Source organism: Phyllobates terribilis, unplaced genomic scaffold, assembly GCF_046119375.1.
Source record: "Phyllobates terribilis strain yellow unplaced genomic scaffold, ASM4611937v1 Scaffold_11__3_contigs__length_659146591, whole genome shotgun sequence".
Taxonomy (NCBI): Eukaryota; Metazoa; Chordata; class Amphibia; order Anura; family Dendrobatidae; genus Phyllobates; species Phyllobates terribilis.
Genome location: NW_027362771.1, coordinates 476,934,635 through 476,955,874, shown reverse-complemented (window position 1 = coordinate 476,955,874; position 21,240 = coordinate 476,934,635). Strand labels below are relative to the sequence as shown.

Genomic DNA, 21,240 nt, shown 5'->3' with positions numbered 1-21,240 from the left:
CAGACAAGAGTATTCCTTGTCCGGCCCCTATCTTTTATACTGGCTGTGCTAACCCACCCACGATTGGTGAGTGATTGCTGCTCACAATTTTCATCTTTTCCATCAATTTTCCACTACTCTGACCGTCAAAGTAATGTAGCATACTGCTATAGTCTATCCAGCATATGGACGTCATAAATGAAGGCCCCTCATTTGGATATGGTTTTCATTTTTTAGGTTACAGTGATAGTTTCTTTACCTTTGTCATATGTTAAATACTAATTCATTTATTCTGCTACTGCTCAGAGTTTCAGCAATGGACAACCTGGTTCAACATTGATCACCCAGGTGGCAATGGAGATTATGAGCGTCTGGATGCCATTAGGTTCTACTATCCTAATAGAGTTTGCTCAAAACCTCGACGTATGGAAGCACGGACAACAGAGTGGGTTCCAGCAGGAAAGACTGGAGAAGTGGTACATTACAGCCTGACTAAAGGATTCTGGTGTATCAACACAGAGCAAGAAGAAGGCAAAAATTGTTCTAATTATGCAGTTCGCTTCTTGTGTCCCGTTGGTGAGTTCACCATTTTCTATATTTTTTTGTCGTTTATGAAACAATTGTATTTTTATGATGTGTGAATGTGGATATCATCTGGAATATAAGTATAAGTAATGCAGCATAAAATATTTGGTGGGGTGTGGAATTTTACAATTTTATATTGCATTAAATATTTATTGATTTCAACTTTATATTATATTCTCACTGGAGTTCCAAAACGTCCATAACTTATATAACTTATATATAAAAGTACTGTCATAAGCACTTTTGTCAAAATGAAGAATCTGTATAATTCGCGCTTCACTAGAGCCAATAGGGGACAGCTAGGGAAAGTAGCAATAATGCGGAAAATGTGCAATTTAATATGAAACTAGACCCAGAATACACAGAACCCTATAACCATAGATTATGCCTCAAAATATCTGACCGCATATAACTACTATGGGTTGGCACTTAGCGGACTGGTTATATAAAGTGCATAGTGATTAGCAGCATGGAATATAGATGGAGTTCAGCATTGGGAAGCAATGTTCGTATACGATTGAAATACAAGTGGCAAAGTACCTTGTAGTGTCAGTCCAGATCCTGAAGCAATGGCTGGGGAACAGCTGATAGACGCAGAAGAGAATGTCCGTGACGTCACGCTGTTAGTGCCGGTATGAATCTCTTAATGGACCAAACTTCATCCTACGTGTTTTGGAAAACGATGGTTTCCTTCGTCAGAGGAAGGACTGACACTACAAGGTACATTGCCACTTGTATATCAATCATATACGGATATTGCTTCCCGATTCTGGACTCCATCTATATTCCATGCAGATATTTTGAGGCATAATCTGTGGTTATACGGTTCTGTGTATCCTGGGTCTAGTTTTATATTAAATTGCACTTTTTCCATATTATTGCTACTTTCCATATTGGCTCTAGTGAAGCACGAATTTTACAGATTCTTTATATCCCTAATTAGACAAATGGTGGCATTTGCATTTATTTGCTGCTAGCCAGAACCTCAGATACAAGCGCCACTGTGTTAATTATACCTGTTTTTGTCAAAATGTTTCTTTTCTTCTGTAAGGCGTTGATATTACCAATTTTCCCTTTACTGTAGTTTGGAGTGCTGCTCTATTACCCAAATTAAGTAAATTCGGAGATGTAGATTTAAGGTTAAGGCATAAAAATTCTGGATGATCATCCCCAAGGGTACATACACACATTGTGGATTTGATACGGGTTTTTGTGCTGATTTTCGGCAGTGTGTCTGCAACATTTCTTCAGACTTTCCACTGTATTCCCCTGCATCATGTGTTACAGATTATGTTGCGGATTTTATTGAGAATTTCACTGTATGTATTGCAAGAGTGAAAACCACAATGAATTTGCACAAAATACTGACATGACACAGCAAGTCAATTTATGTGAGGAAAATTTACGAAACTTGTAAATGACATTTTTAAAATCTCATTGAAAAGTACCTATCACCAATCTGGGGCTGCTGCTTTTTTAATAAGAGTGGGCAGCCCCAGACTGCTTATTTTATGAAATATAAATCACAGTCAAAAGCTCTCATAAGTGCTCCTAAAATCCCTCGAAAGGACCCAACTTTTTACCAAAATTAGGACCAAACTTCTGGGTTGTGGCATCCCTGAAATTGGTGTCTCAGCAGCTACATTATGCTGATCTCAGATTACATAGCAAAAATCTGCTGCCAGATTGCCTTTAAAAGGGGTATTCATTATACACTCTTCAACATTGAGATTACAAAACCAAAAAGGAAAAGTCATGGAATTATGAAAATCACAGGATATATAGACATGCTAATGATAGGCAAATGATGAAAAAATGGAAACACTTCTAAAACATCTAGATTTATTTAGTATTGAGTACACACAGGAAAATAAGCACATCCATGCCTTGGCTGCTATCTATGAGGTTATTAGTGGTTGTCTGAGGAGTGTTCTACCTCACTGAATGCACTTGAGCAAGCAAAACATCAAGATCCGTTGGTGGCAGCTCCCATTGCAATTACTAACCATTGATGTTCCGGATGTGGTGAATGGGAGACATGTCCGGGGACATTGTAGGCCATTGTAGCACTTTTAGCACAGTAGCACAAGCAACATGCAGCATGATGTTGTCATGTTAAAAAATGGCTTGTGGGACGCTTTGGAGAAATGGCCGCTCCACTGGTTCCACAATGTAATGTCGAGCTGTTAGTGTACCTGGAATGAAGACTAGAGGGGTCTGGCTATCGTACATTATGCCACCCCACACCATAATCCCTGGAGTAGGACCGGTGATGTATTCTCTTATGAAGGCCTGTTCATTGACCTCACATCACCGCTCTCAAAAGCTATAAAAGTGCACATCAAGACAGCAATAAAGGTTGTATTGAAGGTCTATCCTCTTCAGTGATGAGTACCAGGCCACATGTTGCTCTTGCGACTGTGAGCAGCCTACTTGGCCTAAACATGCTACCAGCCTCTCCACCCTTGTCTCACATCGAATAAATCTGGGACTTCAATGGTCAGGAATTGCAAAGGGAGCTGCCAGCAGCAGATATTGATGATTTGCATGCCCAAGTGCATTAAGCGTTCAACATTCAGCACATTTCTCAGACAACCATTAATAGATTCAGTAATAGCAGCCGAGTCATGTAAGTGGAGGAATTTCATACTCGATACTGAATAAATTGAGACGTTTTTAAAATGTTGTTCCATTTTTTTCATCATTTGAATATCATTAACATGTCTATCCATGCAGTGATTTTCAAAATTCCCTGACTTTTCCTTCCTTATGTGGCAGTTTCAATGATGCACCAACTGAAATAATGTTTCCCACATCTATTATGTGTATTGTTGCACATGTATTTTATCAACCACACAAGTCCACCAAGCGCCACCTTTCATCCTTTCATACAAAATCCCAATCAGAGAAAAGCCAAAATTCAACCTTGAAAGATAAGGCAACATTCTTCATAATATCAGAACCATGACTAATTAAATAAGACATGTAATTTGCCATAAGTATGTATTTTTTTTATACCTCATGTGAATGTCGCTGCTGCTCTCTTCTCCCAATGATATCGTATCAGTACAGAAAAGAGCTGAAACATCATAACAATGAAGATGATCATGCATGCAGCGTTTGTCACATACATAGCTCTGGAGCTATCATAGGATGTAAGGCATTACTCTCAGATACCTTGGATAGATCCAGAGCATTGTATGTAACAACATTAGAGTACAACAAGGAGTGAGGATAAGGTTAGACACATCAGTCTAACCAGATCACATTGTAAAAGCTGATTCTCACCTTCTCTGGGGGCATTTGCTTTTTTTCACCTGTATAAGGCTGCCTTCTTATGATTGGAAACTGTCATACAGGTGAAAAAGTAAACGCCATCTAAAAGAATCTCTCCTACTGCCCCTTTGGTTGGGAGGGAATTTCGCATATTAGGTGCACTAAAATTGAAAAGCTAATGTCTCCGCAATGGAGAGGAGTAATAAATAAATAAAAGTTATATATTGTTTAGTTCTTCAGACAGTTTATCATAAGGTTGGCAGAACACTAATCACAGGGTGATGGTAAACAATGTGGCAATAATTTATTAAACCACCAGCAATCACTAACATATAGAACAGTCCCAGCAAATACACAAGATGGTGCAAGTTACAGAGTCTCACCCTTCCGCTGGCCCGCCGGGAGTAGAGCAATGAGATGTGTGGCCAGGTGACCTGAGTGTCCCAACCCAGATTTCTTCATTACGTCTCTAAGAGTTCAGTGATATTCACTGGAGCAGATCTGTATTCCTCTTGATGGAGCCATGTGTTCTTATTGCTGTCCTGAAGAGTCTCTCTTGGCTAAGTTTTTGTAAAGTCTATCTGATACAGAGGCAGATAAGCCTTCCACAATTCACAACTGTCCTTTTATGAGGGAGGTGAAATGAGTTTAACTTACATTGTTAGAACATCTAATCGATCTGCAGTTTGTCATCCTGTTTAGCTAGTCAATAAGCTAGCTGGCCTGGGACAATATGTAATCAGAATTTTAGTAAACATCATTCTTTCATGACTCTCAATCTCTGGCACCAGAGATAACAGACCATAAGTTGCAGTTAATATCAGCTCAAGTGTCAACATGCAGGCTTACACTAACAATAGTCTGTCCTACTTGACCAACCAAAGAAATACACATAAATTCAAAAGTCAACATAAGAATAATAGTGTATTTCTCCTGAATTTAGATGTCTGGGTGATTAAGAAGAAATGCTGTGTTGTCTCAATAACCATTTAACACATCTGTAAAAAAGAAGCACCACATTGTCATTTCTTTGTGCATTAATGTTGTATTTCTATTACAGTTTTTCAACCAACTGTTCCAAAAGATCCATGGTCAGAATGGTCAGCTTGGAGCATGTGCTCAGCCAGATGTGGTAGCAATGGCATGCAGATTCGGAGAAGAACCTGTTTAGCCGAGGATCAGTGGCAAGATCACTGTAATGGACCCACTGAGGAGGGGCGCAGATGTACTGGTGCCCCATGTACAGGTAAAGAAAATTAACTCGTATTTGGTTTTATGATTTAAGATCAATAACTAATTAATAAAAAAATAACTAATAGAATTGTTGTTAACACTTATCTTGTAGCCATAAAGTTGCATTCATCCTTATTTTTCTTCATAGTATGCAGCCTCACCTGTCCTATGGGCAAAGCGAGTGCAGACTGCAGTGTGTGTGAATGCAAGAACCAAATACTGTACGGCACGGTCACACTTCCAGATGGAGCGCCCGCTGCTGGTGTAAATGTGTATGTTATCTCTAAAAAACCCAAAGTGAAAGCAGTATCCGATGGCCAAGGCCAGTTCCGCGTGGTCGGTTTGTGCCCCAACAGCACATTGCAATTGAAATTGGAAAAATACTCTGTGCTCAATGTAAAAATTCCTCAAAGCAATGGATCATCCTCACCCATCAATATTAGAATGAAGAGGAAAGGTAAGAGTAATGTGACTATATTATATTTTCTTTGTGTTTTGAATGTCAGGGATGTTAATACTAATTCATGAAGGCTGAGCCAAGTGCTACAAATGGAAAAAACTGAACTCTGGTCAAAACTCAATATTACGTATGAATTCATTGACTGAGTGGAATTCTCATAACCACAAATAGAGATGCCAACAATGACCTAAAGTTATGCCAACAGTGTAGCTCACTTTTCATACGCTGTTTCTGTAACCCCAATTTAATGGAAGTTATGCAAACAACCTAGCACAACTTCGCTCAGCTGTTTTCATAACCTCATCTATGATGACTGAGACCTAGAAGCTTTTATTCCCATCTTGTCCAAGGAAGACAGACATGGGAATAACAAATAAGTGTTGAACAAGGGCTGTATGGCGGCTCAGTGGTGGGTTCAGATCACACTGAGGGCAAAATCTGCAAATAGTTTGTGTTCTCCCATGTTTGTGTGGGTTTCCTCCCAAAAATCCAAAAAGATACTGATAGTGAATTTAGAATGCTAAACCCAGTGGATACGGGGATGATGATGGCTGTAGAGTGCGTGGAATATGATGGCACTATGTAAGTAAAATCAAGAAAAAAACACAAATCTAATAACAGGAAAAATTTGACTGCAATTTTAAATCACCAAAATTCTGATTTACAATGAAATTGTTGATTTCCTTGAAGTTTCAAAAACCATGAGACTGATTTCTATTGCTACTTACTTAATAATAAACTAAAACGACCTAAAGTGTAGGGTTCACTGGATGATGGAGGGCAGGGTGAGCGTTTGAAAACTGTATTTCCTTCCTGTTTACAAAAGAAAGAGAGAACCAGAAAGAAGAGCCACAAAGTAAGGTAATGAGTGACTAAAGGCCCCGTCACACTAAGCGACGCTACAGCGATCCCGACAACGATACGACCGGGCAGGGATCGTTGCTGTGTCGCTGTGTGGTCGCTGGTGAGATGTCAAACAGTCAGATCTTCCCAATGACGTAGCAACGATGCGGCGACCCGTAACGATCTGTATAACGATGCACGCCTATGTGTTTCTGTATCTGAATCGTCAACAAGGTCGTTGGTAAGGTGTCAAACACACAGATGCATGCTACCCAGCGGGACCTCAACGATCAAAGAAATGTCCAGACCATTCCGACACGACCAGCGATCTCACAGCAGGGGCCTGGTCGCTGCTAAGTGTCAAACGTAGCGAGATCGCTGCTGAGGTCGCTGTTGCGTCACAAAACTTGTGACTCAGCAGCGATCTCGCTAGCGATCTCGCTTAGTGTGACGGGGGCTTAACTCTACCATAAGTTGTGATCAGATACCTTTTAATAGCACCTTATATTGTACAAAAATGAAGATAACCGTAGGGAGAAAGTCAAGTAACTTGCATACAGCCATAAACACGTTGGCCAATCCTATAAAAATTGTTGGGTTCAGCTGACTTATTTTCATTTTTTACACTAATGCTATATTAAATGGATCTTTGTTTTATCAGATAACATTGAAATCAAACTTTGCTAAGACAATACAATTCCAAATGTTTTTCATTTAAACTGTGTTCCCTTTGTGATCCTTATCTCCACAGAAAAGCCTTACATGCTAGAAAATCCTGAAGCCAAGGTGAGGAGAGTGGGGCAAAGCGTCACATTCTGCTGCAGTGCTGTGGGAGAGCCAGCCATAGAGCAATATCTATGGTAAGTGACACTGACGGGTTTATCCACATAGTTTTACTTAAATGTAACCAGCAATCCTGTATGAACTAGGCATGTGTAATAAAGGCATCAGCAACTTTTCAATTAGCGCTGAAATTTGTGAATATAATGATTGTATGAGGATACTAGATTTCTAAACTTCTCAAAGCCGAGTCTTGCATGTTCTTCATTGTGAGCGTAAACAAAACCTATAACTACTTAATAGCACATTCACTTCTACTAAAGAGCTAGGTTTCTTCTAAAACTGATTCTACAGATAAGTAAATGTGGAGCAATATACTGCACATTATACTAGTATGAGGCCACGTTTACACGTTCAGTATTTGGTCAGTAGTTACATCAGTATGTGTAAGCCAAAATCAGGAGTGGAACAATCATAGAAAAAGTATAATAGAAACACGTCACCACTTCTGTATTTATCACCCACTCCTGGTTTTGGCTTACAAATACTGATACAAAATACTGAACATGTGAACATGGCCTAAGAAATGGTCAATGAGATCTATGTTTATATCAAAACCCCAGACTGCAAGCTACGTTGGGGACAGACAAGCCATTGGTGCAACCGGTGCAGCCGCACAGGGGACCAAGGGATAAGGGGGCCCACTCTCACCTTCAAACCAGATAGCAGCTTCTGTTACAGACACATAAAGGGGTGCAATATTGAACTTCAATGGGCCCATATACTGTTCTATCACAAGGACCCTCTCCTTTCTGTGTCCTCTCCTGGGCCACATGCATTTATAAAAGTCATAAAATTGTGGGGTGACTTATTCTTATATTAAGTTACAGTAGGCAGTATAAAGCATATTATTTCTTATACATACTTCAGCTGTTGCAGAACTTCTCTTGAAAGGTATGATGTGGTGTTACCCATCCCTATTAATTAATATGAAATATACTCTTAAAGCTAACCTGTCAGATTTGAAACGCTGTGCAGTCTATGGGCAACATGTCAAAAAGAGGGAGTTGTATAGCTTAATAAATAAATATACAGTACAGACCAAAAGTTTGGACACACCTTCTCATTTAAAGATTTTGTTGTATTTTCATGACTGTGAAAATTGTACATTCACACTGAAGGCATCAAAACTATGAATTAACACATGTGGAATTATATACTTAACAAAAAAGTGTGAAACAACTGAAAATATGTCTTATATTCTAGGTTCTTCAAAGTAGCCACCTTTTGCTTTGATGACTGCTAGTCACCGGAAATAGTCTTCCAACAATCTTGAAGGAGTTCCCAGAGATGCTTTCCACTTGTTGGCCCTTTTGCCTTCACTCTGCGGTCCAGCTCACCCCAAACCATCTCGATTGGGTTCAGGTCTGGTGACTGTGGAGGCCAGGTCATCTGGGGTAGCACCCCATCACTCTCCTTCTTGATCAAATAGCCCTTACACAACCTGGAGGTGTGTTTGGGGTCATTGTCCTGTTGAAAAATAAATGATGGTCTAACGAAACGCCAATCGGATGGAATAGCATGCCGCTGCAAGATGCTGTGGTAGCCATGCTGGTTCAGTATGCCTGCAATTTTGAATAAATCCCCAACAGTGTCACCAGCAAAGCACCCCCATACCATCACACCTCCTCCTCCATGCTTCACGGTGGGAACAAGGCATGTAGAGTCCATCCGTTCACCTTTTCTGCGTCTCACAAAGACACGGTGGTTGGAACCAAAGATCTCAAATTTGGACTCATCAGACCAAAGCACAGATTTCCACTGGTCTAATGTCCATTCCTTGTGTTCTTTAGCCCAAACAAGTCTCTTCTGCTTGTTGCCTGTCCTTAGCAGTGGTTTCCTAGCAGATATTTTACCATGAAGGCCTGCTGCACAAAGTCTCCTCTTAATAGTTGTTGAAGAGATGTGTCTGCTGCTAGAACTCTGTGTGGCATTGACCTGGTCTCTAATCTGAGCTGCTGTTAACCTGCGATTTCTGAGGCTGGTGACTCGGATAAACTTATCCTTAGAATTAGAGGTGACTCTTGGTCTTCCTTTCCTGGGGCGGTCCTCATGTGAGCCAGTTTCTTTGTAGCGCTTGATGGCTTTTGCAACTGCACTTGGGGACACTTTCAAAGTTTTACCAATTTTTCGCACTGACTGACCTTCATTTCTCAAAGTAATGATGGCCACTCATTTTTCTTTACTTAGCTGCTTTTTTCTTGCCATAATACAAATTCTAACAGTCTATTCAGTAGGACTATCAGCTGTGTATCCACCAGACTTCTGCACAACACAACTGATGGTCCCAACCCCATTTATAAGCCAAGAAATCCTACTTACTAAACCTGACAGGGCACACCTGTGAAGTGAAAACCATTTCCGGTGACTCTTGAAGCTCATCAAGAGAATGCCAAGAGTGTGCAAACCAGTCATCAAAGCAAAAGGTGGCTACTTTGAAGAACCTAGAATATAAGACATATTTTCAGTTGTTTCACACTTTTTTGTTAAGTATATAATTCCACATGTGTTAATTCATAGTTTTGATGCCTACAGTGTGAATGTACAATTTCCAAAGTCATGAAAATACAGAAAAATCTTTAAATGAGAAGGTGTGTCCAAACTTTTGGTCTGTACTGTGTGTATATATATATATATATATATATATATATATATATATATATATATATATATATATTGTAGGAAAAGATTCAGGGACCGATTTATAAAACAGTTTTGATAAGAATTCTGCGGTAAAATAGTTTGAAATGTCGCAATATTTTTATACAACTTAGTTTCACAGAAATGTCGGCACTATTGATGATTGATGTTTTTACGCATTTTGGCCAAGTCAAAAAAAAACTTTTTAAAAAGTGAGCAGAGCTTTGTAGCAAAGAGCCTAGCACACTAGAAAAATGTATCTTAATTTATATCACAAAAGTGAAATAAATTACGACAGAAATGTATACAGTTAACAACTGGGGTACATTTCTTTTGGTGATGCATCTTACTCCAGCGCTCCCTTAATTAAAACTGGCGGACAAAATGCCAGCATTGGTCAATCAGGGCCTCAGTATCTATTGTAATTTAGTAATTATTAACCCTGCTCTTTCTATGCATAGGTGGTCAGTCCTATTTAGATTGACAGCCTTCACTGGGCATACAGAAATAGCTGTCAATCATTAATTAGGACCTCCCACTTGACTCCAAAATAGAAATTACAAAGAAAATGTGAGTTACACTGAATCTCTTTTCTCAATTTTTATATCAATCTTCTCATCTCCTCCCGCTTTATGACATGCTGTGGGGAGATTAGATTGCATGTTCAATGTGACATTTTCCAGTTAGGTATTTTAGTAGCATGTTTTCACATTGTAGTATAGTTATGGAACTGTTTTTTTTTTACAATTGTATAATTTATTTTCAGGTACCATAATGGAACCCTTTTGGACCAAAATATCCATAAATCCAGTAACCAGCTGATCCTTCGCAAGCTCAAGCCAAGCCAAACGGGAGAGTACTACTGTAAGGCTAAAAATGATGCAGGATTTGTAAAATCCAACCACGCCAAACTCACTCTTATTGGTAAGTTACAATTTAACAATAGAAAAATACTTAGTTTATAAAACCTTAAAAAATTATACTTCACTCATTAATCTTAAAACTACAGCTTTTACATTGAACTACAGCATTTACATTTCATAAACAAAATGGGACAAATTTGTTAAGCAAAATGCACAATAATTCTGTTTCATATTGAAATAAAAAACTGTTGTACATGCCATGTATTATTATTATTCATTATACATAATCATATGTTCATCTTCTCTGATAATCATTCCATTCATTTGTTTCTATTATTTTTTTGTCAAATTAGTCACTTGTTATCATTTAATGGCTTAACCTTCAACATATCTGTGCAGCTTTAGTGTGATAGATGTCAAATAATAATGTATCAGTGAAGTGTCATTATTAAAAAGGATTTTTTTTTTTCTACAGCTCAAGATGATCATGCCTGTAGTCCAAACCCAGAGAATCATCTCATCCAACTTCCTCATGATTGTTTTCAAAATGCCACTAATTCACTGTACTACAATGTGGGGAAATGTCCCTCTACATCTTGCCCCGGGGATCTGGACAATGGACTGCGATGCAAGGACACTGTGCCCTACTGCTGTGGAATTACTAAGACAGAACTAAAAGAAGTCTCCTGTCAGGGCTATGTTCTCCCCATTAAAGTTGCTGTGCAATGTGGTTGCTTAAAGTGTGTGGACACCAAAATAATTGTCCGTGGAAGAGCAGTGGCAGCTGATACTGGAGAACCAATGCGATTTGGACACATTTACATGGGAAATAGCAGGGTTAGCATGACAGGTTATAAAGGCACCTTTTCAATTCAGGTTCCTCCAGAAACAGAAAGGTTGGTTGTTACTTTTGTTGACCGACTACAAAAATTTGTTAATACCACAAAGGTTCTTCCTTTCAATAAAAAGGGAGGTGCTGTATTCCATGAGGTCCTTCTTCTGAGAAAAAAAGAGCCAGTAATATTGGACTCTATGAGGACAAACCAGATATTATTAGGAGATGTAGAAAACAGTGATCCTATAGCTGAATTGGAAATTCCACCAAATTCTTTCTATCGACAAAATGGAGAGATTTACAATGGACAAGTAAAGGCAAGTGTTACATTTTTAGACCCAAGAAATATATCTACAGCAACAGCTGCACAAAGTGACTTAAATTTTGTCAATGATGAAGGTGACACCTTGCCACTACGTTCATATGGAATGTTCTCAGTAGATTTTACTGATGAAAAAGCCACTGAGTCTTTGAATGCTGGAGCAGTTAAAGTATACCTTGACTCTTCCCAGGTCAAAATGTCAGAACACCTTGAAAGCATGAAATTATGGTCTCTAAATCCAGAAACTGGTCTTTGGGAAGAAGAAGGAGACTTTCAACAATCAAGAGTTCAAAGAAGTAAAAGAGAAGAGAGAACCTTTCTTGTGGGCAACATGGAAATTAGGGAGAGAAGATTATTCAACCTCGATGTTCCTGAAAGTCGAAGATGTTATGTGAAAGTTCGTGCATATAGGAGTGAAAGATTTTTACCAAGTGAACAAATAGAAGGTGTAGTAATGAATCTAATCAACATGGAACCTGTGTCAGGATTTTCATCCAATCCTCGAGCTTGGGGACGATTTGACAGTGCAATAACTGGTTCCAATGGGGCATGTTTGCCTGCATTTTGTGATGACAAAAGCCCTGATGCTTACTCTGCATTTGTAACTGCCACATTAGGAGGAGAAGAATTGGAGCCAGTTGAATCTTCTCCAAAGTTTAATCCAAATAAAATTGGTGTTCCACAACCCTACCTAAATAAATTGAATTACAGAAGAACAGATCATGATGATCTGAAAGTCAAGAAGACAGCTTTCAGTATCAATGTGGCCAAACCAACTCCAAATGTTGCAGAGGAGAGCAATGGCCCTGTTTATGCCTATGACAAACTTCTAGAATGTGAAGAAGCCCCCCATAGTGCTGCACATTTTAGATTTTACAGAATAGAAGGTGACAGATATGACTTTAATACTGTATCGTTTAATGAAGATGACCCAATGAGCTGGACTGCGGACTACTTAGCCTGGTGGCCCAAGCCAATGGAGTACAGGGCTTGTTTTATGAAAGTTAAAATTGTTGGGCCTCAGGAAATTATTGTAAGGTCTCGAAATATGGGTGGCACACACCCACAAACAGTTGGCCAACTCTATGGAATTCGAGATGTACGGAGTACAAGAGACCTAGATGAATCCAGCACTTCTACAGCATGTGTGGAATTCAAATGTAGTGGTATGCTGTATGATCAAGACAGGGTAGATCGTACACTAGTGAAGATTGTTCCGCAAGGAAGCTGTCGAAGGGACGCCATAAACAGCATGCTTCATGAGTATCTTGTAAATCATCTACCAATGGCAGTTAACAATGACACCAACGAGTATACTATGCTTGCTCCTCTTGACCCACTTGGACATAACTATGGAATTTATACAGTTACTGATCAGGATCCAAGAACAGCTAAGGAGATTGCCCTTGGTAGATGCTTTGATGGCTCATCTGATGGGGCTTCTAGGGTGATGAAGAGTAATGTAGGGGTCGCACTTACTTTTAACTGCTTAGATAAGGATGTCGGACATCAAAGTGTATTTCGTGGGAATGGACTAGCAGCTTCAAGTGCCGCTAGACAGGGAGGCAGGCTTGGAAGGCAGGAAAGAGCAAGTAGTAGAAACAGATCAACAAGCAGAATAACCTCTCTTTTAACAACAAGACAACGCAGCTCAGATCAATAGGAAATGAACTAATGCCAGAACAGACTGCCAGTACACTCCTTAACTTCATGGGTATTGCAGAGTTTTCGGAAAATTACATACTTCAATTTTTTTATGCCATTTTTAAAGTCATCTACCCAAGTGAAGTGTACAGAATTATAGCTGAATGTATCTACATATCATTATTTTTATTCTCAGTTTCTTCTTTCTTAGGAGCAGAACAGCGAGAAGTATCCTAATAAAACTGCTGACAATGACATCTAACATACAAAAACAAACCGACATATCACATAACTGTTAACTTTTACAGCAATCATCATTTTAGAAAACATTGCTTCTTTTTTTCCTTTGTCGTTCAGTATGCTAAAACATTATGGCACACATGCTTTTTACCTACTTAGAAGCTTATTTCATCCGAGTTATGTATCAGACTTAACGGCTTCCTTCCTTCTGTCATATTTTGATTTGTACCTTTCAGCAGCCAAAATCAACCCCTTCCTTGTGGGAACTGGTTAAAATAGTATTTTGTATTTCCCACTACTGGAAACTAGTACAAAGCCGTAATACATTATCTTTCCAGATGTGAGTCCCGTTGAGGATGTAATGTGGAAAACTGAACTAGAATGTGACCAATATTTTACACATTGGGAAACATAAATGACATCTACAATATTTTACCAAAAATGTTATAGAAAAATCCTAATGCAAAATGCTTTTTGTCTATTCAAGGAGACAATGCCTGTCTTACTATTGATTGCATAATAAGGTTTCAAAACCTGAGCAAAATGGTTATATAAAAGCCATAAAGGTAGTATCTTATCATTTATGTTTTTTTAAATCTTAAATTATTTACCTGCCAAACAAATCTGTAAAAAAAAATCTATGCATCTAGTTCTGTTTTGGAGATGAATTATGTTTATTCCAAATAAAAAAAGGTGCTTTCTGTTACTGACACGAAAAAAAGGTGAACTGGACTCAAACTGAATTTATAGTGAACAGAGCAAGTCCTGGCCTCAGCGTCAGGAGTGAGATGGCTATTTGCCAACACTACTAAGAAGGAAATATGGTTCCAATCAATGTTCAGTGAAAATGTGCCATCTATCAGTTGAAATGTGCATATTAGTTGCTTCCTTTCTTGAATTGGCTATTCCCCAGAGGAAGAATAAATTCCAAACTGTAATACTGTACTTGAAAATGTAAATAACATTTTATTTATTTTCTTTTTTATTATTTCTTGTAATTGTAACTGAATCTGATTTTTTTTTTTTTGCTTTACTGGATAATGTGGAAGCGGTAAAAATGTTACTGTAATTATTATAACAGCTAAGTATTAAATATGCCTTGACTAAAAAAAAAAATCTGTTAAACAGATGTAAAAGTCAAACTGTGTTTAGATTCTGTGCTATTATTTCTGGCCTAGAGGTAAGGAAAGTACAATCATATGGTTAAAGTATTAGATTGCAGATTTCAGCATGAAAAAAAAATGTGCAAGTAACCAATTGCTTTACTAAAATTAGTCTCTCTTCACTGATGTCTGTATTCTTAAATCGGCCGTAGGGATCGAACTTTTAGGGAATGCAGAACTAGTAATTGGGGTCTTGCCCTTCAGTCTTGCTAAGCAGACAGTCAGCAATCCATGGCCCTTCTCTACAAATTATGGTGCATGGCACAGAGGTTTATTCTTGTTTGTCTGGGGTTTCTGAACATATATTTTACACTTTTTACATTAACAAAAAAGTAAAAACAATCACATTTTTCCACTAAGTATTACCGATGAGCGGATCTTTTGAAATTTGATTTTGCCGACTTATCTCCAAATATGTGATTTACAAATTTACACTAATCTCAATATTGGAAAGCTTGTAATTGCTCAGAAAATACATGTGGGGGGAATGTGTGGAGAAAGAGAGAGAATGTACCCTGCTGCCTATAAGAGCTTACACACTAGAGAAGAGAGAGAGGACCTCGCTGACCATAAGAGTTAACACTCTACGAGAGAGAGGACCCCCTCTGACCATAAGAGATTACACTCTACCGGAGAGAGAGGGGACCTCACTGACCATAAGAGCTTACACTGTACAGGAGAGAGAGAAGACCTCACTGACCATAAGAGCTCACACTCTACAGGAGAGAGAGAGAACCCCACTGACCATAAGAAATTACACTCTACAGGAGAGAGAGAGGACCTCACTGACCATAAGACCTTACACTCTATAGGAGAGAGAGACTTACCCAGTGACTCTGGAGATGGAACAAGACTATGCTCCACTGGTAACCGCTGATCTGTAATGGCCCAGGTACTGATCTCCACAGTACAAGGTATGATGATCCGTAAGATGTCACAGCTGCAGGGCATTATGGGGAGACCGGCACAGCCATGCAAAAAATATTATCCTGCTTTCTGATGCTTCAACAGTGTGGGAAAAGTGTTACAATGTATAATGTGTGAAAATGCAAAAAAAAAGTTATCTAGAAGTTTGATAAGAACAAAGCCTGAGACAAACAAAAACTTCATAAAATTAGTTCATACATGCTACCTATGCCTATGTTTCCATGCACACATATTCTCAAAATTATTAAAACTGAAGTGATCAAAAATCTGTTTTTAAATCTCAAAGTTAAAAAATACCACTTATGGAAAACTGATTATTCAGCTATGTGTTACACGCACGCCGCTAGGTTCAGATAGGGCGAGACGGTTTTCATGAATTCTTTGGAATCCTGGGGGAACCGTTACTCAGAGCGACCATAGGCTGCAGCTTCTCTCAGGCACACAATAGATTAAATTACTGACTAGACACATCTGAGAAGAGTCTTCATAAACTGTTGAACAGTGGAGTTTAATTAAGTACAGCCAGTACCATTTAATTCTTTGAAGCAACAGGCTTAACCACAGTACAGTCTATTAAGGCAGGCACAGTAACGTCAGTCTCTTCAGTAGCATAATTCAGCACAGATTAGATCTCTTAGCAGCACACCTCTATTCATAAACAACCACAGGTTTTTCCTTCACAAGGACACAATAGTGCACAGCATTCTTTATCCTGCATGGAGATGGAAGGGGGGAGGGTTTGATGAGGGAGATGATCCCTGTGACACGATTCCTTCCAGTCCTTATCTTTCTGCCCGATAATACTCTGCACTGTTATTTTAGGGAGTCTATCTGACTCGTGTTTATCTTCCCTCCTGACCTGAATTCTGTTCACTGATCACACACCACCTTTCTCTTCTGCTCCAGCCAGACTAATAAACAAGTTCCCCACAATCCCCCTGGGGCTCTGCTAAACACCTGGAGTTGCTGGATGCTTCTGAAGCACAACACTTTCTGTCTCTTGTGACTGTGTTAACTTTTATTGTTGCTGGTGGTTTTGAAGCAACAGCAATACTTCTGCATGTCACATATGCCTTAAAAATCCAAATTAACATAATGTTTTTTTCTTACATTTGTGGCTAAAACTGGTATAAAAGCAGAGGCTTGCATACAAAATGCACTGAATAAAATTCTAGCTCAAAGTGTGCACAGTTCATTTATACCACACATGTCTACATTGAGAATTGCTTGCATTAGCAAAAAATGGTATGAAGCAGGAATACAGTAATTAAGCTTCACCTACAATGTTCATGAAAAATATATATTACATACCCTAAGCAGCTACTAAACCTATATTTTTAGAAAGATCACAGCTATTTCTACAAATACAGCTTATGTTTTTATACAACTGTGCATCAGATATTTCAATTCCATGTACATACAAATATTATACAAAATAACACTTTTTTTTACATTCTTAAATTTACTGTACAAAAAAAGAGGGCAGTTTATATCCCCTCAGTGTTAATTTTCATACTTAGGAAAAATACTAAATCTAAGTCTTGTCAGTCATCTACCCCCAAAATGGCATAGTTTTTGGATCGTTTATACAATTTATGTAACCTAAAAAGTTTATTACAGCATTGTTGTTAAATTGACTGTTGGTTACCACCAGTTATTATCTGTTTTTAACTAACCAGGAACCTGACAGCAGATTTGTGCTGCCCAAACAGTGGACAACATGTATCAGACACTGGCTGTATGATTTCAGCCATGTAAGTTTGACTCTGGAACTCTGCAGTGTTTCAGAGAAATACATTAATGCCACACGGATGACCAGACGAAAAGGTGGTGCCTGGCAGCTTCTCCCCGCCTGCTGCCAATGACTGACAGGTCTCTCTCTATACAGCCATGATAATCGTGGTTTTGGCAGCATGTATCAGCTATCAGGCTAACTTTAATAAGGCTGCATTTGTGGTAAAGAACTCAAAAGGGGTTCAATGCACTCTTTGAAGACCTCAGATCATTATATACATCTCTTCTGGACAAGTAGAAACTTTGCTGTATTGAGATGTGTGGCAGATTTATTTACTGCTAATCAAATTTGGGGGAAAAATTCATTGAAGCAGGTAGCTGCATTTTAAATTTGCTAATTTTTAGTACACAACTATAAACGTCTTTAACGGGGTTGTCTGGTCAAAACCGATAAGTCTGCAGTTACTCTGTGTGACTGCAGACTTATGAATCCCCCCAGTGCACGCACTGTGCACCGCAGGGATTCGCCGGTTTCAGACCTGGTAATGGAGGGTATTTATGTGTTACGGTTTTCGCTCTCAATACACTAGTATGGAGCAAGGCCGCGCCCACTGGGATGGCTGCGTTACAAGACGGGGCGTGGCCTTGCTCAATAGAAGTGTATGGGGGGAGGCTGCGCTCACTGGCTGGGGGTATGTATAACTCATACGTACCCTCAAAATGACTGCAGACTTATCAGTTTTGACCGGACCCCTTTTAAGGTTTTTTAAAATCTTTACGGTCTTCTCCAGGTTTTAAAGAAATCCAATCATATCATGGTCTGTTACTGGTCTCTATTTACATCACTGCAGCCTGTCATTAGCTTGAGACCATGTTTATTACCCAGAGAGGCTACAAAATTAACTAAGCCAATTTGAGGACTTAGTTCTTAAGGCAGCAAGAGTTATGTTTTATTTAGGAGAACTATGTTGATCGCAGCCTGCAAAGAGTCTTTATGTGATGATGAGCAAAGCAGTTAATATATGTCATCCCAAACCTGGACCTGGAATACTTTACCTGTCTTTATCCTGAAGTCCATTATACTGGGAATGAGAGTAGAAATTCTTGAAAATGGGAGAAACATTTTCAGTAATTCTATAATGGTTACAATCTTGAAAATCGCTTGTCTAAGCCATAAGAGCGGCAGTCCTGTTACCTGAAAATTACTATCAGGTTATGTTCAACTAAGTGACCATATTTTCGGTCCGGCTGCTGCCCGTAGGAAAAACTGACAGCATTTGGAGCAATGTTATTCAATAGGGCTGTTCAAATGACCGTTTTTTTTTACATAGACTGAGCATCCGCGTGAAAAAGATCTCAGCAAAATAAATTGGATCCTGTACGAATCAACCCTATATCATATTTTTACAGATACATTGCCATTATTAAGTTATGAATAGTGTTGAGCATTCCGATACTGTAATATCGGGTATCGGCCGATATTCGCGGTATCGGAATTCCGATACTTAATTCCGATACTTTTACAATATCGGATACCGGAATCGGAAGTTCCCATAATGCCTGCGCTCTGCAGTGTCTGTGAAGGATGACAAGTTGGATGGCAGCGCTCAGCTGAGATCCAGCCTGTCATCAGAATGCCATCCCAGTGGGGGAGAATTCTCCTGATTGTTTAAAAGCCGGCGCGCGGTAAAAAGCCGCCGGCTTTTAAACAATCACACAGCCCCATACTGCTTCCCCGCAGCCTCCCACCCCGATCCTCCGCTCCCCTCGCCACCTCCCATCCCGATCGTAAATTAGGACGGGGCGGGGAGCGCAGCACCAAGGAGCGAAGGACCCGGGCGGGGAAGCCGGCAGTGAAAAGACTTCACCGCCGGCTTTCCCGTTCTGTGCTGCGCTTTCCCGCCGGTTATTTCAAATGAACAGCTGAGGTATCAGGTGATGCCGATCAGCTGTTCATTTGAAGTCGCCGCGGTGCCCTCAGAGGGTTCATGTGAGTTCATGCTTGACTGCATGAACTCACATGAACTTTCCCACGGCCGCACAGGTCAGCCTCACCTCCCAGACCCGTCATGATTAGTGTGTGTGCGGGGTGTGTGTGCGGGGTGTGTGTGCGGGGTGTGTGTGCGATGTTTGTGCAGGTGTGTGCGGTGTCTGTGCGATGTGTGCGGGGTGTGTGTGCGGGGTGTGTGTGTGCGGGGTGTGTGTGCGGGGTGTGTGTGTGCGGGGTGTGTGTGTGCGGGGTGTGTGTGCGGGGTGTGTCTGCGGGTGTGTGCGATGTTTGTGCGGGTGTGCGCGGTGTCTGTGCGTGCAGGCAGACATAGGCCGATGTGACACTACTACTCCCATCGGCCTATGTCTGTCCCCCGTCCACCCCTGCCAGCAGGATCAGCTCGATGGGAGCAGTAGTTCCCATCAGCCTGATCCTGCTATTTAAATTGCCCTACTGTGTCCCCAATAAATGTTAAATACATGTCATTGGTGGCCAGTGGTTACCTAAAAGAAATTAGTTTATACATTACCTGTCCCCGCTGATCGCCACCTAAAATAAAGTAAAAAATAAAAAACTACACCTATACTCACCTAGACACCTAATTCCCCGAAGCCATCGATCTCCTGTAATAAAATATAAAATAATAAACCACAACCTTATCCTTACCCCTCCGGAGTAGTCCACGAGTGTCCCACGAAGATCTCCAGTTCAGAGCAGCCACATAGAATGTGACCGCTCTGAACCGCTGCCGCCGCTAGAATGACGGGGCCGTAAGGGTTCACCGGAGTTCAGGCAGCGCTGCTCCGGTTAGCTCCTTTACGGCCCTGCTGTATCGTGAGAAATTCCCACGGTACAGCAGTGCCGTAAAGGAGGTCTCCGGAGCTGCGCTGCCTGAATGCACTCCGGTGACCTCAGTCAGTGGCTCCCGCTGCCGGGAGCGGACGTGTTCCCGGCAGCGTGAGCTTACAGCAGCCATGACAGCTGTCACCATCTCCAGATGTGACAGCTGTGCATGGGAGATCAGCGCAGGAACGTGGACAGGTAACTATTATTTTTAGTAAACTAAGAATTAAATAAAATTGTGTGTTTTATTTCAAATAAATTATTTTTTTCTGGGTGTAGTGTGTGTTTTTTCTTTTTAACACTTTGTAGGTTAGTAATGGGGGTGTCTTATAGACGCCCATCATTACTAACCTGGGCTTCATGGCAGCTGGCGCTGACATGAACCCCACCACTATTACCCCCTGCCACCGCACCAGGGCAGCGTGGAAGAGCGAGGCTAAGTGCCAGAATTGGCGCATCCTATGGATGCGCCATTTCTGGGGCGGCTGACGGCTGGTGTTTCTAGCCTGGGAGGGGGCCATTATTCATGGCACCCTTCCTGGGCTATTAATATCAGCCCCCAGCTGTCTGCCTAGCCTTTGCTAGCTATTAAAATAGGGGGGACCCCACGTCATGTTTTTGGGGGGGTCCCCCATTTTAATAGCTAGTAAAGGCTAGGTATTCAGCTGGGGGCTGATATTAGTAGCCTGGGAAGCTCCGTGGGTTTTACCCCCTTCCCAGGCTTCAAACATCTGCCCCAGCCGTCTGCTTAACCTCCGCTAGAGACTAAAATTATGGGGGATCCCACGCCATTTTTTTTTTAAATAAATCCTTTATTTTAACA

General features: G+C 40.3%; 1 protein-coding gene across 2 annotated transcripts in view; it reads left to right on the top strand.

The window, feature by feature from the left end:
- The window catches only part of CILP (cartilage intermediate layer protein), a 68,329-nt gene extending 53,327 nt beyond the window's left edge, over positions 1 to 15,002 (top strand). For both annotated transcript variants that reach the window (XM_073653415.1, XM_073653414.1), the window contains 6 exons: positions 286 to 555; positions 4,901 to 5,086; positions 5,222 to 5,530; positions 7,128 to 7,236; positions 10,623 to 10,780; positions 11,195 to 15,002. In XM_073653415.1, the coding sequence (XP_073509516.1) occupies positions 286 to 555; positions 4,901 to 5,086; positions 5,222 to 5,530; positions 7,128 to 7,236; positions 10,623 to 10,780; positions 11,195 to 13,539 (3,377 nt within the window). In that variant the 3' untranslated portion in view covers positions 13,540 to 15,002. The remainder of the gene's footprint in view (positions 1 to 285; positions 556 to 4,900; positions 5,087 to 5,221; positions 5,531 to 7,127; positions 7,237 to 10,622; positions 10,781 to 11,194) is intronic.
- Positions 15,003 to 21,240: the final 6,238 nt, after the last annotated feature.